Raw genomic sequence first — 19975 nt, forward strand, 5'->3', positions numbered from 1 at the left:
TAGTTTCCTGCTTTCTGTCTCCTTCCTTTCTTAAATAGGGCGTTACATTTGTGATTTTCCAGTCTGCTGGGACCTCTCCAGAATTCAGGGAATTTTGGTAGATTACAACCAGTGCATCCACTATCTCTGCAGCCAGTTCTTTTAAGACCCTGGGATGCAGGCCATCAGATCCAGGGGACTTGTCCACCTTTAGTCCCATTAGTTTACCTAGTACTTTATCTCTAGTGATAGTGATTGTTGTAGGTCCCCCGTCCCCCCAATAGCTCCTTGATTATCAATTATTGGGATGTTTATAGTGTCCTGTACTGTGAATACAAAATATTTATTCAAAGTCTCTGCCATTTCCCTGATTTCCATTATTGCTTCTCCAATCTCATCCTCTAAGGGACCAATGTTCACTTTAGCTACTCGCTTCATTTTTATATACCTGTCAAAGCTCTTTTTATATTTCTTGCTAGTTTACTCTCATCTGCTATCTTCTCTATCTTTATCATTTTTTTTACTCGTCCTTTACTGGTTTTTTAAGTATTTCCTAATCCTCTGGCCTTCCACTGTCCTTCGCAACATTGTATGCTTTTGTTTTCAATTTGGTACCATCCTTTACTTCCTTAGTTATGGTTCATCCTTCTCTTCGCATCTTTTTTTTTCTCACTGGAATAAATCTTTGCTGAGAGTTATGAAATATCTCCTTAAATGTTTGCCACTGCTTTTCTATAGTCTTACCCTTTATTATATTTTCCCAGTCCACTTTAACCAACTCTGCCTTCATATCTTTGTAATTACCTTTCCTTCCATTGTTATGTGAAACTGTTCTCTATTTATTGTTCAGGACACTAGTTTGAGACCTAGCTTTCTCACCCTCAAACTGAATTTGAAATTCTACCATGCTATGATCACTCTTCCCAAGAGGATCCTTCACTACAAGATCATTAATTAATCCAGACTCATTACACATTATCAGATTACACACTATCAGATCTAAAATAGTCTGCTCCCTGGTTGGTTCCACAATGTATTGTTCCAAGAAACCATCTCGCTTACACTCTATGAACTCTTCCTCAAGGCTACCTTTGTCAAATTGGTTTGTCCAATCAATATGAAGATTAAAATCGCCCATGATTATTGCTGTACCTTTCTTACAAGCCTGCATTATTTCTTGATTTATACTCTGTGCTACAATCAATATGAAGATTAAAATCGCCCATGATTATTGCTGTACCTTTCTTACAAGCCTGCATTATTTCTTGATTTATACTCTGTGCTACAGAGTGGCTACTGTTTGGGGGCCTGTAGACTACTTCCACCGGTGACTTCTTTCCCTTATTATTTCTTATCTCCACCCAAACTGATTCTACATCTTGACCACCTGAGCCAATATCATTTCTCACTACTGCACTGATCTCATATCACAGGAGTGCTATCTTTCAAAATTTGACACGAACCACATAAGGAAATATTGGGACAGGTGACCAAAAGCCTGATTGAAGAGGTGGGTGTTCAGGAACATGTTAGAGGTGAGAGATGGAGAGGTTTAGGGAGGGAATTCCAGAGCTTAGCGCCCAGACAACTGTCGGCACGGTTGTCAATGTAGGTCAGCGAGCACAGGGCTGATGGGTGCAAGGAACTTTGGGTGAGTTCAAGTTTACGGAGGGTGGATGATGGGAGGCCAGCCAGGAGAGCATTGGAATAGTGGAGTCTGGAGGTAACAAACACGTTTTAAGATTTCAGCCACAGATGGGCTGAGGAAGGGGTGGAGACTGGTGATATTACAGTGATGGAAGTATGCAGTCTTGGTGATAGAGAGAATATGGCGTCAGAAGCTCTGCTCGGGGTCAAATAGGACACCAAGGTTATGAACAATCTGGTTCAGTCTCAGACAGTGGCCAGTGAGAGGAAATGGTATTGGTGGCAAAGAAACGAAGTTCATAGCGGAGACCGAAGACACTGAATTCGGCCTTCCCAATACAGGTTGAACCTCTCTTATCCGGAACTCTCGGGATCTGGTCTGTTCTGGATAAGAGATTTTTCCGGACGAGAGGTGGTCATGTTAAATTGGATGGTACAGGTACTGAGCGAGGGGATATCTAGGCTGGCTGGCTTGGGGCTGGGAGTACGGCAGAGAGATCATGGGGTGGGTGGGGTGCGAGACGGTGGTCAGGCCAGTGATTGCGGAGAAGGCAGCGAGGAAGGACTTCAATTTGTTCATGTCATAGTTCTGCGCATGCACCACCTGGTGGCTGGGAATGGTTCTGGACGAGAGGTGCTTCTGGATAAGAGGGGTTCAACCTGTAGTTAATTGGAGAACATTCAAGCATTTCCTACCGCTTGGTACCTCCTGTATTTGCTATAAATTCTGTAGCCGTAATGATTTGGGGATGATTCTTTTATATTATATACTAAACTGATCAAACTTTCCAACTTCTTATTTCTGAACAGTTTGTCTGCGTATAATACAGCAATGTAGCAATTGAGTGCTAAAATGTTAATTCGTCATATTTGAATTATGCAACTTTGTAGTAAGAAAAAAGCAAGATACTGCGGATGCTGGAAATCTGAAATTAAAACAAAATGCTGGAAACACTCAGCACGTTGGGCATCATCTGTGGAAAGAGAAACAAAATTAACGTTTCAGGTCGATGACCTGTCCTCAGAAATGTATAGGGAGGATTTTAACTGGGAACAGAATTCGGGGGAGCAGGGTGAGTGGCAAACGCACCCAACCACAGCGATTTTAACTTCTTGGCCTCATCTGCATGTTGCTGATACGTTGTCTGGCAGGAGGGAGCAGTAGGTAAGTCCACGGGGAGGGGGATCGGGAGGTTCTCGTAGGAGGCGAGGGGGAGCCTGGGGACAAAGGAGGCTTAAACTTTCCTTGTCTTTAAATACTCCTGTTCCTCCTACCCCCCACAATGAATGTTTAAGAAAAAATACTTGCCTTAATGGCATCTTCTAGTCCAGGATCCTCTTACTGCTGTTTTGCCTTGGCGGGAAAGCTGTGGCGACTTCTCCAATCGGGCCAGTGTTAATTGCGGTCGGCGCCCAATGACATCATCGGATCCTGATCTGCATATTTAAAGAAGGAACCCGCTGGGTGGGGAAATTGACAGGTAATTCACCCGGTCAATTTTAACTGCCTATACACCTGGTTTCCACTGGGTGGGTAAGGTGTCACATATCAGCCCACTTAAGACCTCATTACAGCCTTGGTTCAAACATGGACAAAAGAGCTGAATTCCAGAGGTGAGGTGGTAGTGACTGCCCTTGACATCAAGGCAGCATTTGACCGAGTGTGGCATCAAGGAGCCCTTGTAAAATTGAAGTCAATGGGAATCGGGGGGGAAAACTCTCCACTGGGTGGAGTCATACTTAACACAAAGGAAGATGGTTGCGGTTGTTGCAGGACCCAGCCCCAGGACATAGCTGCAGAAGTTCCTCACGGCAGTGCCCAACCATCTTCAGCTGCTTCATCAATGCCGTTCTCTCCATCAGAAGGTCAGAAGTGGGGATGTCCGCTGATGATTGCACAGTGATCAGTTCCATTCACAACTCCTCAGAAAATGAAGCATCCATGCCCGCGTGTAATAAGACCTGGACAACATTCAGGCTTGGGCTGACAAGTGGCAAGTAACATTTGCACCACACAAGTGCCAGGCAATGACCACCTCTAACAAGCGAGAGTCTAACCACCACCCCTTGATACTCAACGGCATTACCTTTGCTGAATTTGCACCTTTATCGTTGTTGCTCGAAAGGCAATTTCGCCAGTCATGTGACTGGTAGTTGCCTGCGACGGTTCTTGAGTTAAATACCAAATGACACACGAGACAATGGCGATACCGTTAATGTTCGTTTAATACAGAAGAAGTACAAGACTCGCCAGTTATACTTTATAGTCCCCGGATGATCAGTCCGTCCTAACTCTGTTCCGTCAAGGGTCTCTTCCTTGGTGCCTACTTCTGCCGAGTGTTACTCCTAGGTCCTCGCTGTGGACTGTCCAAACCTGTCAATCTTTATACCCTTCTTTTCATGCCTCACTAGTCGAGTTGGTACCAGTAAGCCTGAGGTGATCAGGGTCTTTCCTGCTGAAATTGACAGTGCATACTTGGTCTTTATGTTGGGGGAAATTGGCTCCGCTTTGGCTGCCCAGACCGATGACCTTTTGGACAGTACTTCTGCAATCATCATCGTAGGCAGTCACTTGGAGTCGAGGATGACTTGCTTCCACTCTAAAAGTGAGTTCTCAGGGGACTGAACAGTCCAATGCGGGACCTACAGTCTTTGTCATAGGTGGGGAAGACAGTGGTTGAAGGAAAGGATGGGTGGGGAGCATGGGTTGATGCACGCTCCTTCTGCCTGCGCTTGATTTCTGCTTGCTCATGGCAATGTGACTCAAGGTACTCAGCGTCCTCCCGGATGCTCTTCCTCAACTTTGGGTGGTCGTGGACCAGGAATTCTCAAGTGTCGATGGGGATGTTGCACTTTATCAAGGAGGCTTTGAGGGTGTCCTTGAAGCGTTTTCTCTGCCCACCTGGGACTTGCTTGCCGTGTCGAAGGTCCGAATAGAGCACTTGCTTTGGAAGAATCGTGTCGGGCGTGCAGACGATGTGGCCCGACCAATGGAGCTGATCAAGCACTGTTAATGCTTCGATGCTGGGGATGTTGGCCTGAGCGAGAACACTGACGTGTTGGTGCATCTATCCTACCAGTGGATTTTCAGGATCTTGTGGAGGCAGCGTTGGTGGTACTTCTCCAGCGTTTTGAAGTGTCTGCTGTATATAGTCCACGTCTCTGAGCCATATAGGAGGGCCAGTATCACAACTGCCCTGTAAACCATAAGCTTGGTGCCAGATTTGAGGTCCTGGTCTTCAAGCATTCTCTTCCTCAGGCGACCAAAGGCTGCACTAGCGCACTCAAGACGGTGTTGGACCTCATCTTCAATGTCTGCTCTTGCTGACAGTAGGCTCCCGAGGTATGGAAAAAGGTCCGCATTGTCCAAGGCCTTGTATGTTAACATCCTTAAGGGCCACCATTGACAAGCCACATAGATACTGTGGCAACAGGAGCAGGTCAGAGGCTGGGTATTCTGCGGCAAGTGTCTCTCCTCCTTACTCCCCAAAATCTTTCCATCATCTATCAGGCACAAATCAGGAGTGTGATGGAATTCTCTCCACTTGCGTGGATGAGTGCACCTGCAACATCACTCGAGAGCAGCCCGCTTTACTAGCACCCCATCCACCACCTTCAACATTCGCACCCTCCATCACCAGCGTACTATGGCTGCAGTGTGTACCATCTACAAGATGCACTGCAGCAACTCGCCAAGACTTCTTCGGCAGCACCTCCCAAACTCGTGACCTCAACCAGCTAGAAGGACAAGAGCAGCAGCTGCATGGGAGCACCATCACCTGCAAGTTCCCTTCCAAGTTACACATCATCCTGACTTGGAAATATATCGCTGTTCCTGGGTCAAACTCCTAGAACCGCCCCCGCCCCAATAGCACTATGGGGATTCCTTCACCACAAGGACTGCAGCGGTTCAAGAAGGTGGCTCACCACCACCTTCTCAAGGACAATTAGGGACGGGCAATAAATGCTGGCCTTGCCAGTGATGCCCACATCCCGGAACGAATAAAAAATATCTCTCAAAATAGATAATCCTGTCCTCCTGTCCAAACCAAATGGGTAGTAACCAAAGTTCTCAGTAGCTGCCTTAATGGTAAGGGGAAAGTTCTAAAGTTGTTGTTCTAAACATTATTTGTACATCAAATTCCTGCTGTATGAAAGCTGTCAACTAATTCAGCCTTCTCCTTGCATTGTCTAATACAATTGACGGTACAAAATTAAAAATCAAAGCACCAGTTTGCTTTACATTTTGATGCAATATTCATGAAAGGCCTGGTAAAATGTTTCAATTCATTAACTGCTTCATTCTTTGCAACAATATAAACTTTTCCTAACGGTGGAACTTTTTTAAAGTGGTATGTTGGAGGGAGATTTACCTGCTGCAAAATGTATCTGTTTGTATAACACTGGATCTGAGGGGCAGGGAGAATGTGTACTTTTATTATTTGAAATTCATGTTCTGTATTAATATTTACCAGAATAGTACCGGATCAGATGAAGGATTTACTGATTTGTGTTTTTTGGAATGTTGATTCAAAAAAAATTTAATAAAAATTTCGCTCATAAATAAATGATAGATACATGTTACAGGCTTTGGTGAAGGTACAGAAGAGATTTACTAGAATGGTTCCAGGGATGTGAGAAGCGCTGGGGTTGTTCTCCTTCGAGCAGGGAAGGCTAAGAGGAGATTTGATAGAGGTGTTTAAAATCATGAAGGATTTAGATAGAGTAAATAAAAACCTCTTTCCAATGGCTGAAGGATTGATAACCAGAGGGCACAGATTTAAGGTGATAGGGAAAAGAACCAGAGGCGACACGAGGAAAAATGTATTTACGCAACGAGTGGTTAGGTTTTGGAAAGCATTGCCTGATAGGGTGGGGTGTGCAGATTCAAATGTAAATTTGATAAATACTTGAAGGAGAAAAAATTGCAGGGATATGGCGAGTGCAACTAACTGGAATGCTCTTCGAAAGAGCCGGCAGGACTCGATGGCCCGAGTGGCCTTCAGTACTCTACTATTCTATGATTCTATTATTATATTTTATTCATATGGTACTTCTGAGGAGCACACAATGGATTGGTGAATCCATTTTGTATTTACTTTGAGAATTTGAGTTGTATTCATGGTTGACTACATAGAAACTTACTGGAAAAAGCTCAATCTCAGTAGCTAAATGCGCCAGGCCGGTATTTCCTAGAAAGTTTCTATGTAACTATGGTGTAAGAGTGGAGTTGCGCTATTTTATTCTGCTGTAATTTGCACATAACCGATGCTGGTTTTACAGTCACATCACTACAATCAACATTTCCTCGATCATTTGTATCCCTTCGGAGTTACAGCTACTGGAACCTCACTTAACATAGCTCCTCCCCTATGCAAAAGACCGCAAGTTTCCTGCATTTACTCCAGTTTTGAAAGGGCTTAAATTTATGCCCAAAATTTTAGGCGTAGCACAATCACAATCAAAGTCACTTTTTCTAGTGTTGGCTATTTTCTTCTTAGCTGCACTGTATTTTCTGAATCTTTGAATGTTTTTATGGCATTCTGACTTCAAAAGCTTCTATAGATATGTGAAGAGAAAAAGATTAGTGTTGACAAATGTAGGTCCCTTGCAGTCAGAATCAGGTGAATTTATAATGGGGAACAAAGAAATGGCAGACTAATTGAACAAATACTATAGTTTTGTCTTCACGAAGGAAGACACAAATAACCTTCCAGAAATACTAGGGGACAGAGGGTCTAGCGAGAAGGAGGAACTGAAGGAAATCCTTATTATGTCAGGAAATTGTGTTAGGGAAATTGATGGGGTTGAAGGCTGATAAATCCCCAGGGCCTGATGGTCTGCATCCCAGAGTACTTAAGGTAGTGGCCCTAGAAATAGTGGATGCATTGGTGATCATTTTCCAACAGTCTATCGACTCTGGATCAGTTCCTATGGACTGGAGGGTAGCTAATGCAACACCATTTTTTAAAAAAAAGATGGGAGAGAGAAAACGGGAAATTATAGACCGGTTAGCCTGACATCAGTGTGGGAAAAATGTTAGAATCAATTATTAAGGATGCAATAGCAGCGCATTTGGAAAGCAGTGACAGGATCGGTCCAAGTCAGCATGGATTTATAAAGGGGAAATCATGCTTGACAAATCTTCTGGAATTTTTTGAGGATGTAACGAGTAGAGTGGACAAGGGAGAACCACTGGTTGTGGTGTATTTGGACTTTCAAAAGGCTTTTGACAAGGTCCCACACACGAGATTGGTGTGCAAAATTAAAGCACATGGTATTGGGGGTAATGTACTGACGTGGATAGAGAACTGGTTGGCAGACAGGAAGCAGAGAGTCGGGATAAACTGGTCCTTTTCAGAATGGCAGGCAGTGACTAGTGGAGTGCCGTAGGGCTCAGTGCTGGGAACCCAGCTCTTTACAATATACATCAATGATTTAGATGAAGAAACTGGGTGGCGATGTGAGCTGTGAGGGGGACACTAAGAGGCTGCAGGGTGACTTGGACAGGTTAGGTGAGTGGGAAAATGCATGACAGATGTAGTATAATGTGGATAAATATGAGGTTATCCACTTTGGGGGCAAAAACGCGAAGACAGAATATTATCTGAATGGCAGCAGATTAGGAAAAGGGGAGGTGCAACGAGACCTGGCTGTCATGGTTCATCAGTCATTGAAAGTTGGTATACAGGTGCAGCAGGCAGTGAAGAAGGCAAATGGTATGTTGGCCTTCATAGCTAGGGGATTTGATTATAGGAGCAGGGAGGTCTTACTGCAGTTGTACAGGGCCTTGGTGAGGCCTCACCTGAAATATTGTGTTCAGTTTTGGTCTCCTAATCTGAGGAAGGACGTTCTTGCTATTGAGGGAGTGCAGCGAAGGTTCATCAGACTGATTCCCAAAATGGCTGGACTAACATATGAGGAGAGATTGGATCAACTGGGCCTTTATACATTGGCGTTTTGAAGGATGAGCGGGGATCTCATAGTAACATACAAGATTCTGACGGGACGGGACAGGTTAGATGCAGGTAGAATGTTCCCAATGTTGGGGAAGTCCAGCACCAGGGGACACAGTCTTAGAATAAGGGGTAGGCCATTTAGGACTTCTTCACTCAGAGAGTTGTTTAACCTGTGGAATTCCCTGCCGCAGAGAGTTGTTGATGCCAGTTCATTGGATATATTCAAAAAGGAGATAGATATGGAATGATCAGCCATGATCTTATTGAATGGTGGTGCAGACTCGAAGGGCCGAATGGCCTACTCCTGCACCTATTTACGGATATAAAAGAGGTCAGAGGGTCTAGTAAGAAGGAGGAACTGAGGGAAATCCTTATTAGTCGGGAAATTGTGTTGGGGAAATTGATGGGATTGAAAGCCGATAAATCCCCAGGGCCTGATGGACTGCATCCCAGAGTACTTAAGGAGGTGGCCTTGGAAATAGCGGATGCATTGACAGTCATTTTCCAACATTCCATAGACTCTGGATCAGTTCCTATGGAGTGGAGGGTAGCCAATGTAACCCCACTTTTTAAAAAAGGAGGGAGAGAGAAAACAGGGAATTATCGACCGGTTAGCCTGACATAGGTAGTGGGTAAAATGATGGAATCAATTATTAAGGGTGTCCTAGCGCATTTGCAAAGAGGTGACATGATAGGTTCAAGTCAGCATGAATTTGTGAAAGGGAAATCATGCTTGACAAATCTTCAGGAATTTTTTGAGGATGTTTCCAGTAGAGTGAACAAGGGAGAAACCAGTTGATGTGGTATATTTGGATTTTCAGAAGGCTTTCGACAAGGTCCCACACAAGAGATTAATGTGCAAAGTTAAAGCACATGGGATTGGGGGTAGTGTGCTGACGTGGATTGAGAAGTGGTTGGCAGACAGGAAGCAAAGGGTAGGAGTAAATGGGTACTTTTCAGAATGGCAGGCAGTGACTAGTGGGGTGCTGCAAGGTTCTGTGCTGGGGCCCCAGCTGTTTACACTGTACATTAATGATTTAGACGAGGGAATTAAATGTAGTATCTCCAAATTTGCAGATGACACTAAGTTGGGTGGCAGTGTGAGCTGCGAGGAGGATACTATGAGGCTGCAGAGTGACTTGGATAGGTTAGGTGAGTAGGCAAAATGCACGGCAGATGAAGTTTAATGTGGATAAATGTGAGGTTATCCACTTTGGTTTTAAAAACAGTGAGACAGACTATTATCTGAATGGTGACAGATTAGGAAAAGGGGAGGTGCAACGAGACCTGGGTGTCATGGTACATCTGTCATTGAAGGTTGGCATGCAGGTACAGCAGACGGTTAAGAAAGCAAATAGCATGTTGGCCTTCATAGCGAGGGGATTTGAGTAGAGGGGCAGAGAGGTACTACAGTTGTACAGGGCCTTGGTGAGGCCACATCTGGAGTATTGTGTACAGTTTTGATCTCCTAACTTGAGGAAGGACATTCTTGCTATTGAAGGAGTGCAGCGAAGGTTCACCAGACTGATTCCTGGGATGGCGGGACTGACATATCAAGAAAGACTGGATCAACTGGGCTTGTAATCACTGGAGTTTAGAAGAATGTGAGGGGATCTCATAGAAATGTTTAAAATTCTGACAGGTTTAGACAGGTTAGATGCAGGAAGAATGTTCCCAATGTTGGGGAAGTCCAGAGCCAGGGGTCACAGTCTAAGGATAAGGGGGAAGCCATTTAGGACTGAGATGAGGAGAAACTTCTTCACCCAGAGAGTGGTGAACCTGTGGAATTCTCTACCACAGGAAGTTGTTGAAGCCAATTCACTAAATATATTCAAAAAGGAGTTAGAGGTAGTCCTTACTACTAGGGGGATCAAGGGGTATGGCGAGAAAGCAGGAATGGGGTACTGAAGTTGCATGTTCAGCCCTGCACTCATTGGCGGTGCAGGCTCGAAGGGCCGAATTGCCTACTCCTGCACCTATTTTCTATGTTAATGCCTTTATTACCTCTAGACTTGACTATTCCAACGCACTCCTGGCTGGCCTCCCACGTTCTACCCTCCGTAAACTTGAGCTCATCCAAAACCCTACTGCCTGTGTCCTAATTCGCACCAAATCCCATTCACCCATTACTCCTGTGCTCGCTAACCTACACTGGCTCCTGGTTAAGCAATGCCTCGATTTTAAAATTCTCATTTTTATTTTCAAATCTCTCCATGATTTCCAGCTCTGCAACCCTCCAAGATATCTGCGCTCCTCCAATTCTGGCATTCTGTCCATCCCTAATTTTAATCACTCCACCATTGGTGGCCGTACCTTTAGATGCTAATGGCCTTAAGCTCTACAATTCCCTCCCAACCTCTTCACCTCGATACCTCTCTTTTCTCCTTTAAGACATTCCTTAAAACTTAACTCTTTGACCATGCTTTTGGTCATCTGCCCTAAAACCTTATGTGGCTCGGTGTCAAATTTTGTTTGATAACGCTCTTGTGAAGCTCCATGGGCTGTTTTACAATGTTAGTCGTTAAAGGCACTTTATAAATACAAGTGTTATAGTGCAGCTAGGAAGGTGTCCAGTTCAACCCTAATCTGTGCTGAATGAGTTAATATCACAGGATAGCATTGTGAGAAACATGGCTGTGTTCAGCAACTTTTAGCTTGGGTGGAGGGCAACCTCTGCTGGAAATGTGTGTGTGGATATCAGCTTCCTGTTTGGCTGTTGATGGCGCCATATTTGAGTTTGGACACTGGGCCCAAGTTTCGGGCTGCGCCGTTTCGGGCCAGAAAGTGCGCCTAAAAAAACTTACCTATTCTCTGGCTCCCTGCAGGCCCTCTGGAGTTGGGCGCAGCGCAGCACGAGCTGTGGGGGGCGGAGCCAGGTCCCTGCGCTGAAAACAGTGCCAGGGCCTCTGCACACGCGTGCTGCAGTGGGCGCGTATGTGCAGTAGCTCCAGGCACCCAAAACTCTGGGAGGGGCCTGAAGCATGCAGCCCCTAGCCCTGGCCAAATGGCCTTACTGGGGCTGCGTGGATAAGGCTCCTCCCACCCGACCCGACCCCCGCTCTCTCTTCTCTTCCCCCCTCTCCCCCCCCCCCCCCCCCCCAGACCTCCGTGACTCTTTCCCCCCCCCCCAAAGACCCGACGCTACCTACCTGTAAATCCAGCCCGAAGTCTTGGGCCCGGCCGTTCACCCTCCTTCTCTCCCTTCCCCCTCTCCCCTCTCCTGCCCTCCCTCCCTTCCTCCTCCCCCCTCTCCCCTCTCCTTCCCTTCCTCCTCTCTCCTTCCCTCCCTTCCTCCTCTCTCCTTCCCTCCCTCCCTCCTCTCTCCTTCCCTCCCTCCCTCCTCTCTCCTTCCCTCCCTCCCTCCTCTCTCCTTCCCTCCCTCCTCTCTCCTTCCCTCCCTTCTCTCTCCTTCCCTCCCTCCCTCCTCTCTCCTTCCCTCCCTCCCTCCCTCCTCTCTTCTTCCCTCCCTCCCTCCCCCCTCCTTCCTCCTCTCTCCTTCCCTCCCTCCCTCCCTCTCTCCTTCCCTCTCTCCTTCCCTCCTCTCTCCTTCCCTCCCTCCCTCCTTCCCTCCCTCCTCTCTCCCTTCTCCCCACCTCTCTCCCTTCTCCCCCTCTCCCCCCCTCCTCCCCCCCTCCTTCTCCCACCCCCCTTCTCCCACCCCCCTTCTCCCACTCCCCTCGCTGCTAGAAACACACACACTGACAGACAGAGTGAGAGACACACAGACCGACAGACAAAGAGATAGAGACACACTGGGGGGGGCCGTCCCAGCACGCTGTTGGAGGACTCCTGGTGCTGCAGTCGGTAAGTAGAAAATGTTTTATTTGTTTTTTTTAATTAATTTTTTTTGATTGATTTATTGGTTGATTTATTGATGTATTTATCATTTATTATTGATGATGGCTCTTTATTTGTAAAACTGAAGTGTTTAATGTTTGTAAACTTCCCTTTAAACCCCCCCCCCCCCCCCCCATTCCCTACGCTTAATTTGTAACCTACGCCTGATTTTCTAAAGTGTAGACGAGGTTTTTTCAAACGTACAAAAATCTTCACTTACTCCATTCTAAGTTAGTTTGGAGTAAATTTTCACTACCTAAACTTTGAAAACAGGCGTAAGTGGCCGGACACGCCCCCTTTTGGAAAAAAAAATTCTGTTCCAAAGTGAAACTGTTCTAACTGACTACAACTGGAGCAAACTAAATGCCGCGAATTCAAATTTCTAAGATACTCCATTCTAAACCAGTTGCTCCAAAAAAACAGGAGCAACTCAGGCCGAAACTTGGCCCCTGTAAATGGTCACTTGAGGTGCTAGAGAACTGTTCAAGCTTATGGAACAATAAGCCAGCATGAATTGCTGTCTTTGGAAGAGAAATGATCAGGGTAGAAAATTGAAAGCAGAGGAGAATAATAAACTTTTGACAAAAGATTGACAATTTTTCTATATTTTTCTAAACTTTATTTTGGTACATTGCAAACAACGCACTGGGGTTTAATTGTAGAGGGATAGAATTGAAAAGCAGTGAAGTTATGTGAAACTTGTATAGAACCTTGGTTAGACCACATTGCATACTGTGCACAGTTGTGGTATCGACTTTACAAAAAGGATAAAGAGGCACTGGAGAAAGTACAAGAGAGATTAACAAGGGTGGTACCAGAACTGAGAGGTTATAACTATCAGGAACTGAAGCTCGTTTCTCTGGAAAAGAGAAGGTTGAGGGGTGCCCTAATTGAGGTCTTTAAATTATGAAGGGGTTTGATAGGGTAGATGTAGAGAAGATGTTTCCACTTTTGGGAGAGTCCTTTAGAAAGGCACGGATCAAGGACAGTCAGCAAATATTTGTTAAGGGAAGGTTGTGTCTGACTAACTTGATTGAATTTTTTGAGGAGGTAATGAGGAGGGTTGATGAGAGGTCGCACGTTTGATGTAGTCTACATGGACTTTAGCAAGGCTTTTGACAAGGTCCCACATTGCAGACTGGTCAAAAAAGGGATTTGCATACAGGGAGGTCTTACTGCAGCTATACAGGGCCTTCGTGAGACCTCAATTGGAATATTGTGTTCAGTTTTGGTCTCCTAATCTGAGGAAGGACGTTCTTGCTATTGAGGGAGTGCAGCAAAGGTTCACCAGATTGATTCCCGGGATGGCAGGATTGTCATATGAGGAGAGACTGGATCGACTGGGCCTGTATTTACTGGAGTTTAGAAGGATGAGAGGGGATCTCATTAAAAACATATAAAATTCTGACGGGATTGGACAGGTTAGATGCAGGAATAATGTTCCTGATGTTGGGGAAGTCCAGAACCAGGGGACATAGTCTAAGGATAAAGGGTAAGCCATTTAGGACTGAGATGAGGAGAAACTTCTTCACCCAGAGAGTTGTTAACCTGTGGAATTCCCTACTGCAGAGAGTTGTAGATGCCTGTTCATTGGATATATTCAAGAGGGAGTTAGATATGGCCCTTACGGCTAAAGGGACCAAGGGGTATGGAGGGAATGCAGGAAAGGGGTACAGAGGTGAATGATCAGCCATGATCTTATTGAATGGTGGTGCAGGCTCGAAGGGTCGAATGGCCTACTCCTGCACCTATTTTCTATGTTTCTATGTAAAAGCTCATGGGATCCAAGGAAAAGTGGCAAGTTGGATCCAAAATCGGCTCAGTGGCAGGAAGCAAAGGCTAATTGTCGACAGGTGTTTTTGTGACTGGACGGATGTTTACAGTGGGGGTTCCCCAGGGCTCCGTACTAGGTCCCTTGCTTTTTATGGTGTATATTAATGATTTAGACTTCAATGTAGAGGCATGATTAAGAAGTTTGCAGATAATAATAAAAATTGGCTGTATGGTTGATAGTGAGGAAGAAAACTTTAGACTGCAGAAAGATCTTAATGGACTGGTATATATAAGAACATAAGAATTAGGAACAGGAGTAGGCCATCTAGCCCCTCGAGCCTGCTCCGCCATTCAACAAGATCATGGCTGATCTGGCCATGGACTCAGCTCCACTGACCCGCCCGCTCCCCGTAACTCTTAATTCCCTTATTGGTTAAAAATCTATCAATCTGTGATTTGAATACATTCAATGAGCTAGCCTCAACTGCTTCCTTGGGCAGAGAATTCCACAGATTAACAACCGTCTGGGAGAAGAAATTCCTTCTCAACTCGGTTTTCAATTGGCTCCCCCATATTTTGAGGCTGTGTCCCCTAGTTCTAGTGTCCCCGACCAGTGGAAACAACCTCTCTGCCTCTATCTTGTCTATCCCTTTCATTATTTTAAATGTTTCTATAAGATCACCCCTCATCCTTCTGGTCAGGTGGGTAGTAACGTGGCAAATGGAATTCAGTCGGGAGAATGCGAGGTAATGCATTTGGTGAGAGTTAACAAGGCAAGGGAGAAAACAACAAATGGTAGCATACTGAGAAGTGTAGATGAATAGGGAGACCTTGGCATGCATGTCCACAGATCCCTGAGGGTAGCAGGCCATGTAGATAAGGTGGTTAAGGGAGCATACGGAATACTTTCTTTTGTTAGCTGAGGCATAGAATATAAGAGCAGGGAGGTTATGTTTGAACTGTATCAAACACTAGTTAGGTCACATCAAGAATACTGCGTACTGTTCTTGTCACCACATTGCAGGAAAGATGTGATTGCACTGGAGAGGGTACAAAGGAGATTTATGAGGATGTTGCCAGGAAAGGAGAATTTTGGCTATGAGGAAAGATTGGGGTTGTTTTCTTTGGAACAGAAGAGGTTGAGGGGAGACTTAATTGAGGTGTATACAATTGAGGGGCCGAGAGAGAGTGGATAGGAAGGACGTTTTTCCCTTTGCAGAGAGGTTAATAACCAGGGGGCATAGATTTAAAGTAATTGGTAGAAGGATTAGAAGGGAGTTGAGAACTATTTTCATCCAGAGGGTGGTGGGGATCTGGAACTTACTACCTGAAAGAGGTAGAGGCAGAACCCCTCACCGCATTTTTTTTTTAAGTACCAAGATTTTTAAAGCACTTGCAGTGCCGTGGTTTACAAGGCTACAGACCAAGAGCTGAAAAGTGGGATTAGGCCGAATAGTTCTTTTTTGGCCAGCACAAACGCAAGATAGTCACTAATTAATCCAATAACGAATTCAGGAGAAGTTTCTTTATAGAAACATAGAAAATAGGTGTAGAAGCAGGCCATTCGGCCCTTCGAGCCTGCACTATCATTCAATATGATCATGGCTGATCATGCAACTTCAGTACCCCACGCCTGCCTTCTCTCCATTCCCCCTGATCCCTTTAGCTGTGAGGGCCACATCTGGCTCCCTTTTGAATAGATCCAACAAACTGGACTTAACAACTTTCTGTGGTAGAGAATTCCATAGGTTCACAATTCACTGGATGAAAAAGTTTCTCCTCATCTTGGTCCTATATGGCTTACCCCTTATCCTTAGACCGTGACCCCTGGTTCTGGACTTCCCCAACATCGCGAACATTCTTCCTGCATCTAACCTGTCCAATCCTGTCAGAATTTTATATGCTTCTGAGATCCCCTCTCATTCATCTAAATTCCAGTGAATATAAGCCTAGTCGATCCAGTCTTTCTTCATGTCAGTCCTGCCATCCCAGGAATCAGTCTGGTGAACCTTCGCTGCACACCCTCAATAGCAAGAATGTCCTTCCTCAAATTAGGAGACCAAAACTGAACACAATATTCCAGGTGAGGCCTCACCAAGTTCCTGTACAACTGCAGCAAGACCTCTCTGCTTCTATACTCAAATCCCCTCACTATGAAGGGCAACATGCCATTTGCCACCTTCACCGCATGCCAATGACTGATGTACCATGACCCCCAGGTCTCGTTGCCTCTCCCCTTTTCCTAATCTGTCGCCATTCAGATAATATTCTGCCTTCCTGTTTTTGCCACCAAAGTGGATAACCTCACATTTATCCACATTATATTGCATCTGCCATTGATTTGCCCACTCACCTAACCTGTCCAACTCATCCTGCAGCCTCTTAGCATCCTCCTCACAACTCTCACCACCACCCAGCTTAGTGTCATCTGCAAACTTGGAGATATTACACTCAATCCCTTCATCTTAATCATTGATGTCTATTGTAAATAGCTGCGGTCCCAGCACTGAACCCTGTGCCACCCCACTAGTCACTGCCTGCCATTCTGAAAAGGACCCGTTTATCCCAACTCTCTGCTTCCTCTCTGCCAAACCAGTTCTCTATCCATGTCAATACATTACTTCCAATACCACATGCTTTAATTTTGCACACCAATCTCTTGTGTGGGACCTTGTCAAAAGCCTTTTGAAAGTCCAAATAAACCACATCCACTGGTTCTCCCTTATCCACTCTACTAGTTACATCCTCAAAAAATTCTAGAAGATTTGTCAAGCATGATTTCCTTTTCATAAATCCATGCTGACTTGGACCGATCCTGTCACTGCTTTCCAAATGCGCTGCTATTACATCTTTAATAATTGATTCCAACATTTTCCCCACTACCGATGTCAGGCTATAATTCCCTGTTTTTCTCTCCCTCCTTTTTTTAAAAAGTGGTGTTACATTAAATACCCTCCAATCCATAGGAACTGATCCAGAGTCCATGGAATGTTGGAAAGTGACCACCAATGCATCTACTATTTCTAGGGCCATTTCCTTAAGTACTCTGGGATGCAGACTATCAGGTCCTGGGGATTTATCAGCCTTCAATCCCATTAATTTCCCTAACACAATTTCCTGACTAATAAGGATTTCTTTCAGTTTCTCCTTGTCGCTAGACCCTCAGTCCCCTAGTATTTCCAGAAGGCTATTTGTGTCTTCCTTAATGAAGACAGAACCAAAGTATTTGTTCAATTGGCCTGCCATTTCTTTGTTCCCCATTATAAATTCACCTGATTCTGACTGCAAGGGATCTACATTTGTCTTTACTAAATTTTTTTCTCTTCACATATCTATAGAAGCTATTGCAGTCAGTTTTTATGTTCCTTACTCTCATACTCTATTTCCCCCCTCCTAATTAAACCCTTTGTCCTCCTCTGCTGAATTCTAAATTTCTCTCAGTCCTCAGGTTTGCTGCTTTTTCTGGCCAATTTATATGCCTCTTCCTTGGATTTAACACTATCCCTAATTTCCCTTGTTAGTCATGGTTGACCCACCTTTCCTGTTTTATTTTTACGCCAGACAGGGATATACAATTGTTGTAGTTCATCCATGTGATTTTTAAATGTCCAGAGAATGGTTAGAATGTGGAACTTGATATTACATGGAGTCCTTGAGGTGAATAGCATAAATGCATTTTAGGGCAAGCTAGGTAAGTACATGAGAGAGAAAGGAATAGAAGGATATGCTGATAGGGGTGAGAGGAGGCGTAAACGCTGGCATAGACCAAATGGCCTGTTTGTGTGCTGTAAATTCTATGTTATTGCAGGGGAGTTTTTTTTTAAGGTGTAGGGCTTTCGGTTGATAGAAGAGTCACATTTCTAAAAGGTGATAATAGGTAGTGATAACACTCTGGCCTGCATTTTTATAGCCAAACCACTTTAGAGAACATAAAATTTGGACTTGATATCAGGCTTTACTAAAAGCAACTAATTCTAGTTACTCCTCTCTAATACAATTTTGTGTGTGTATGTATGTATTAATTTCTGTGGCTGTAGCTCTTTTACTTGGTGCTACAGGAGTGAATGAGGTTTTGTAGTTTTCGCAACATATGGCATTATTTTGGGGGAGGGCAATTAGAGAATACCAAAAATCCTATGGGCTAGAATTTCCACAAAATCCACCGCTGCCAGATTGCTGCCCAAAAAAACGGCAAGATTATTAAATTATCCGGTGAAAAATTGATCAGAAAAGGGAAAAAATTCTGCTCGGCGGAAAACGCAATCCTGGGCAAATTGGGCGGTATTTACTCAAATTTAGTCTGAGCCTGCGCGTTGGGCATAGGGAGGGGGGAAAACACACACTATTTTTCAAAAAAATAAAAAATCTGAACATTATCAGGACCATTTTCCACTTAAAAATTTTTTTTTTTTTTAAAACTAACTTTTTTTTTAGCAGGGCTTCATACCTACCACCCAGCTCCAGCTAGTTTCTCGTGGACGTTTTTTTTCTACTCACCTACAGGTCACCGCTGTGACCAAACTTGGGCGGTAATGGTTTTTTTCGGCGGTACACGCCTGCGGTCCTCTCCCTAGCGGTATTTCGAGACTGCCGGCGGAACTCTTTGAAGAAATTCCCGCCAAAAATGAAGAATACTGCCGAAAAACCAGGCGGAAATGGTGCAGAATTTCTAGCCCTATAAGACTAGAAAGTGTTATAATTCATTAATGATGGGTATAGTTAATTTTGCCAGAGATCAGGGTTTAGTAGGTCAGGATTCTGACATTCTAAACATTCACTACAATAACTTCAAATTTAGATAATTGCTTTATTGTTTGAAAATTAACAAAAAATGTTGAACTCCTTGAGACATTTCTCGAAAGGCATAAAATCGATCAAATGTGTTTTATCACTAGTATCTCGATAGTGTAACTATGAATTCTGCTAACATTATTTAACTATTTCGCTTTAAAGGGTAAGTATAATGATTCTACCAAAATGTCACTTAGTAATCCCACATGTGAACTGAGATATTTAGTGGCATTGACTGGTGAGTTCAGTCAGCAACCCAGCCTTCCCATTAAATGATGCCACTGGAGTGGAACTTAATGAGGTCACACACGTGGATTTTTAGACAACTTAGGTCCGAGGATGTATGGAGCAGTAGTAAGAAAGAAAATACTGTTACAATGGGCGAGCAGGAGAAAGAGATTTCCCTTTACGATTAGAATAATGACATTTATATATGGAGTATATACTGCTCCTTTATTTATGTCCCGTTTCCGATATTTGCAGTGAATCTAGTGAGACCAAATTTTCGAATCAGCAGTTGGGACAAGAGTACAGAGTATTTCTGGTGAATTTTACCAGCATGAACTGATAAAATGGTTTTAAGCTACAACACTTGCTTTAATATTGATCACTATGGTTGTATTGTGTTTTTTAGATAACTCCTCCTCCATCATTATCTGAAGCACTGAAAGAACTCTTCAGGCAACAGGAAGTTATTCGAATGAAGCTTCGGTTACAGCATAGTATTGAACGGGTACATGTTTTTAAAGGACTGTGCTTTTAAGCATTTAAGCTCTTTTGCCTTAAATGATGCAGATTTAAAACCCATCACTATAACCTGTTGTTTGAGAGCCAGTCATAAACCACACTACCTTAGAACCTACCTAAAAGGATGGCCTTGGAATCATATCCTTAAATATTAAAAGTCCTTCTTAACACATGATAGGATTTGTACAGATTGCTGCAGCGTTCTAAACTTTTGACTCGATGTAGGGAAGCTGGAAAGTATA

General features: G+C 44.2%; 1 protein-coding gene across 5 annotated transcripts in view; it reads left to right on the plus strand.

The window, feature by feature from the left end:
• ankrd12 (ankyrin repeat domain 12) overlaps positions 1–19975 on the plus strand; it is a 304379-nt gene that overhangs the window by 276922 nt on the left and 7482 nt on the right. For all 5 annotated transcript variants that reach the window (XR_011596100.1, XM_070896030.1, XM_070896060.1 and 2 more), the window contains one exon: positions 19621–19719. Coding sequence is in view for 4 of the 5 variants with exons in the window: in XM_070896030.1 (XP_070752131.1) it covers positions 19621–19719 (99 nt within the window). In the remaining variant the exon portion in view is untranslated. The remainder of the gene's footprint in view (positions 1–19620; positions 19720–19975) is intronic.

This window comes from Pristiophorus japonicus, chromosome 1 (genome assembly GCF_044704955.1).
Source record: "Pristiophorus japonicus isolate sPriJap1 chromosome 1, sPriJap1.hap1, whole genome shotgun sequence".
Lineage (NCBI taxonomy): Eukaryota > Metazoa > Chordata > Chondrichthyes > Pristiophoridae > Pristiophorus > Pristiophorus japonicus.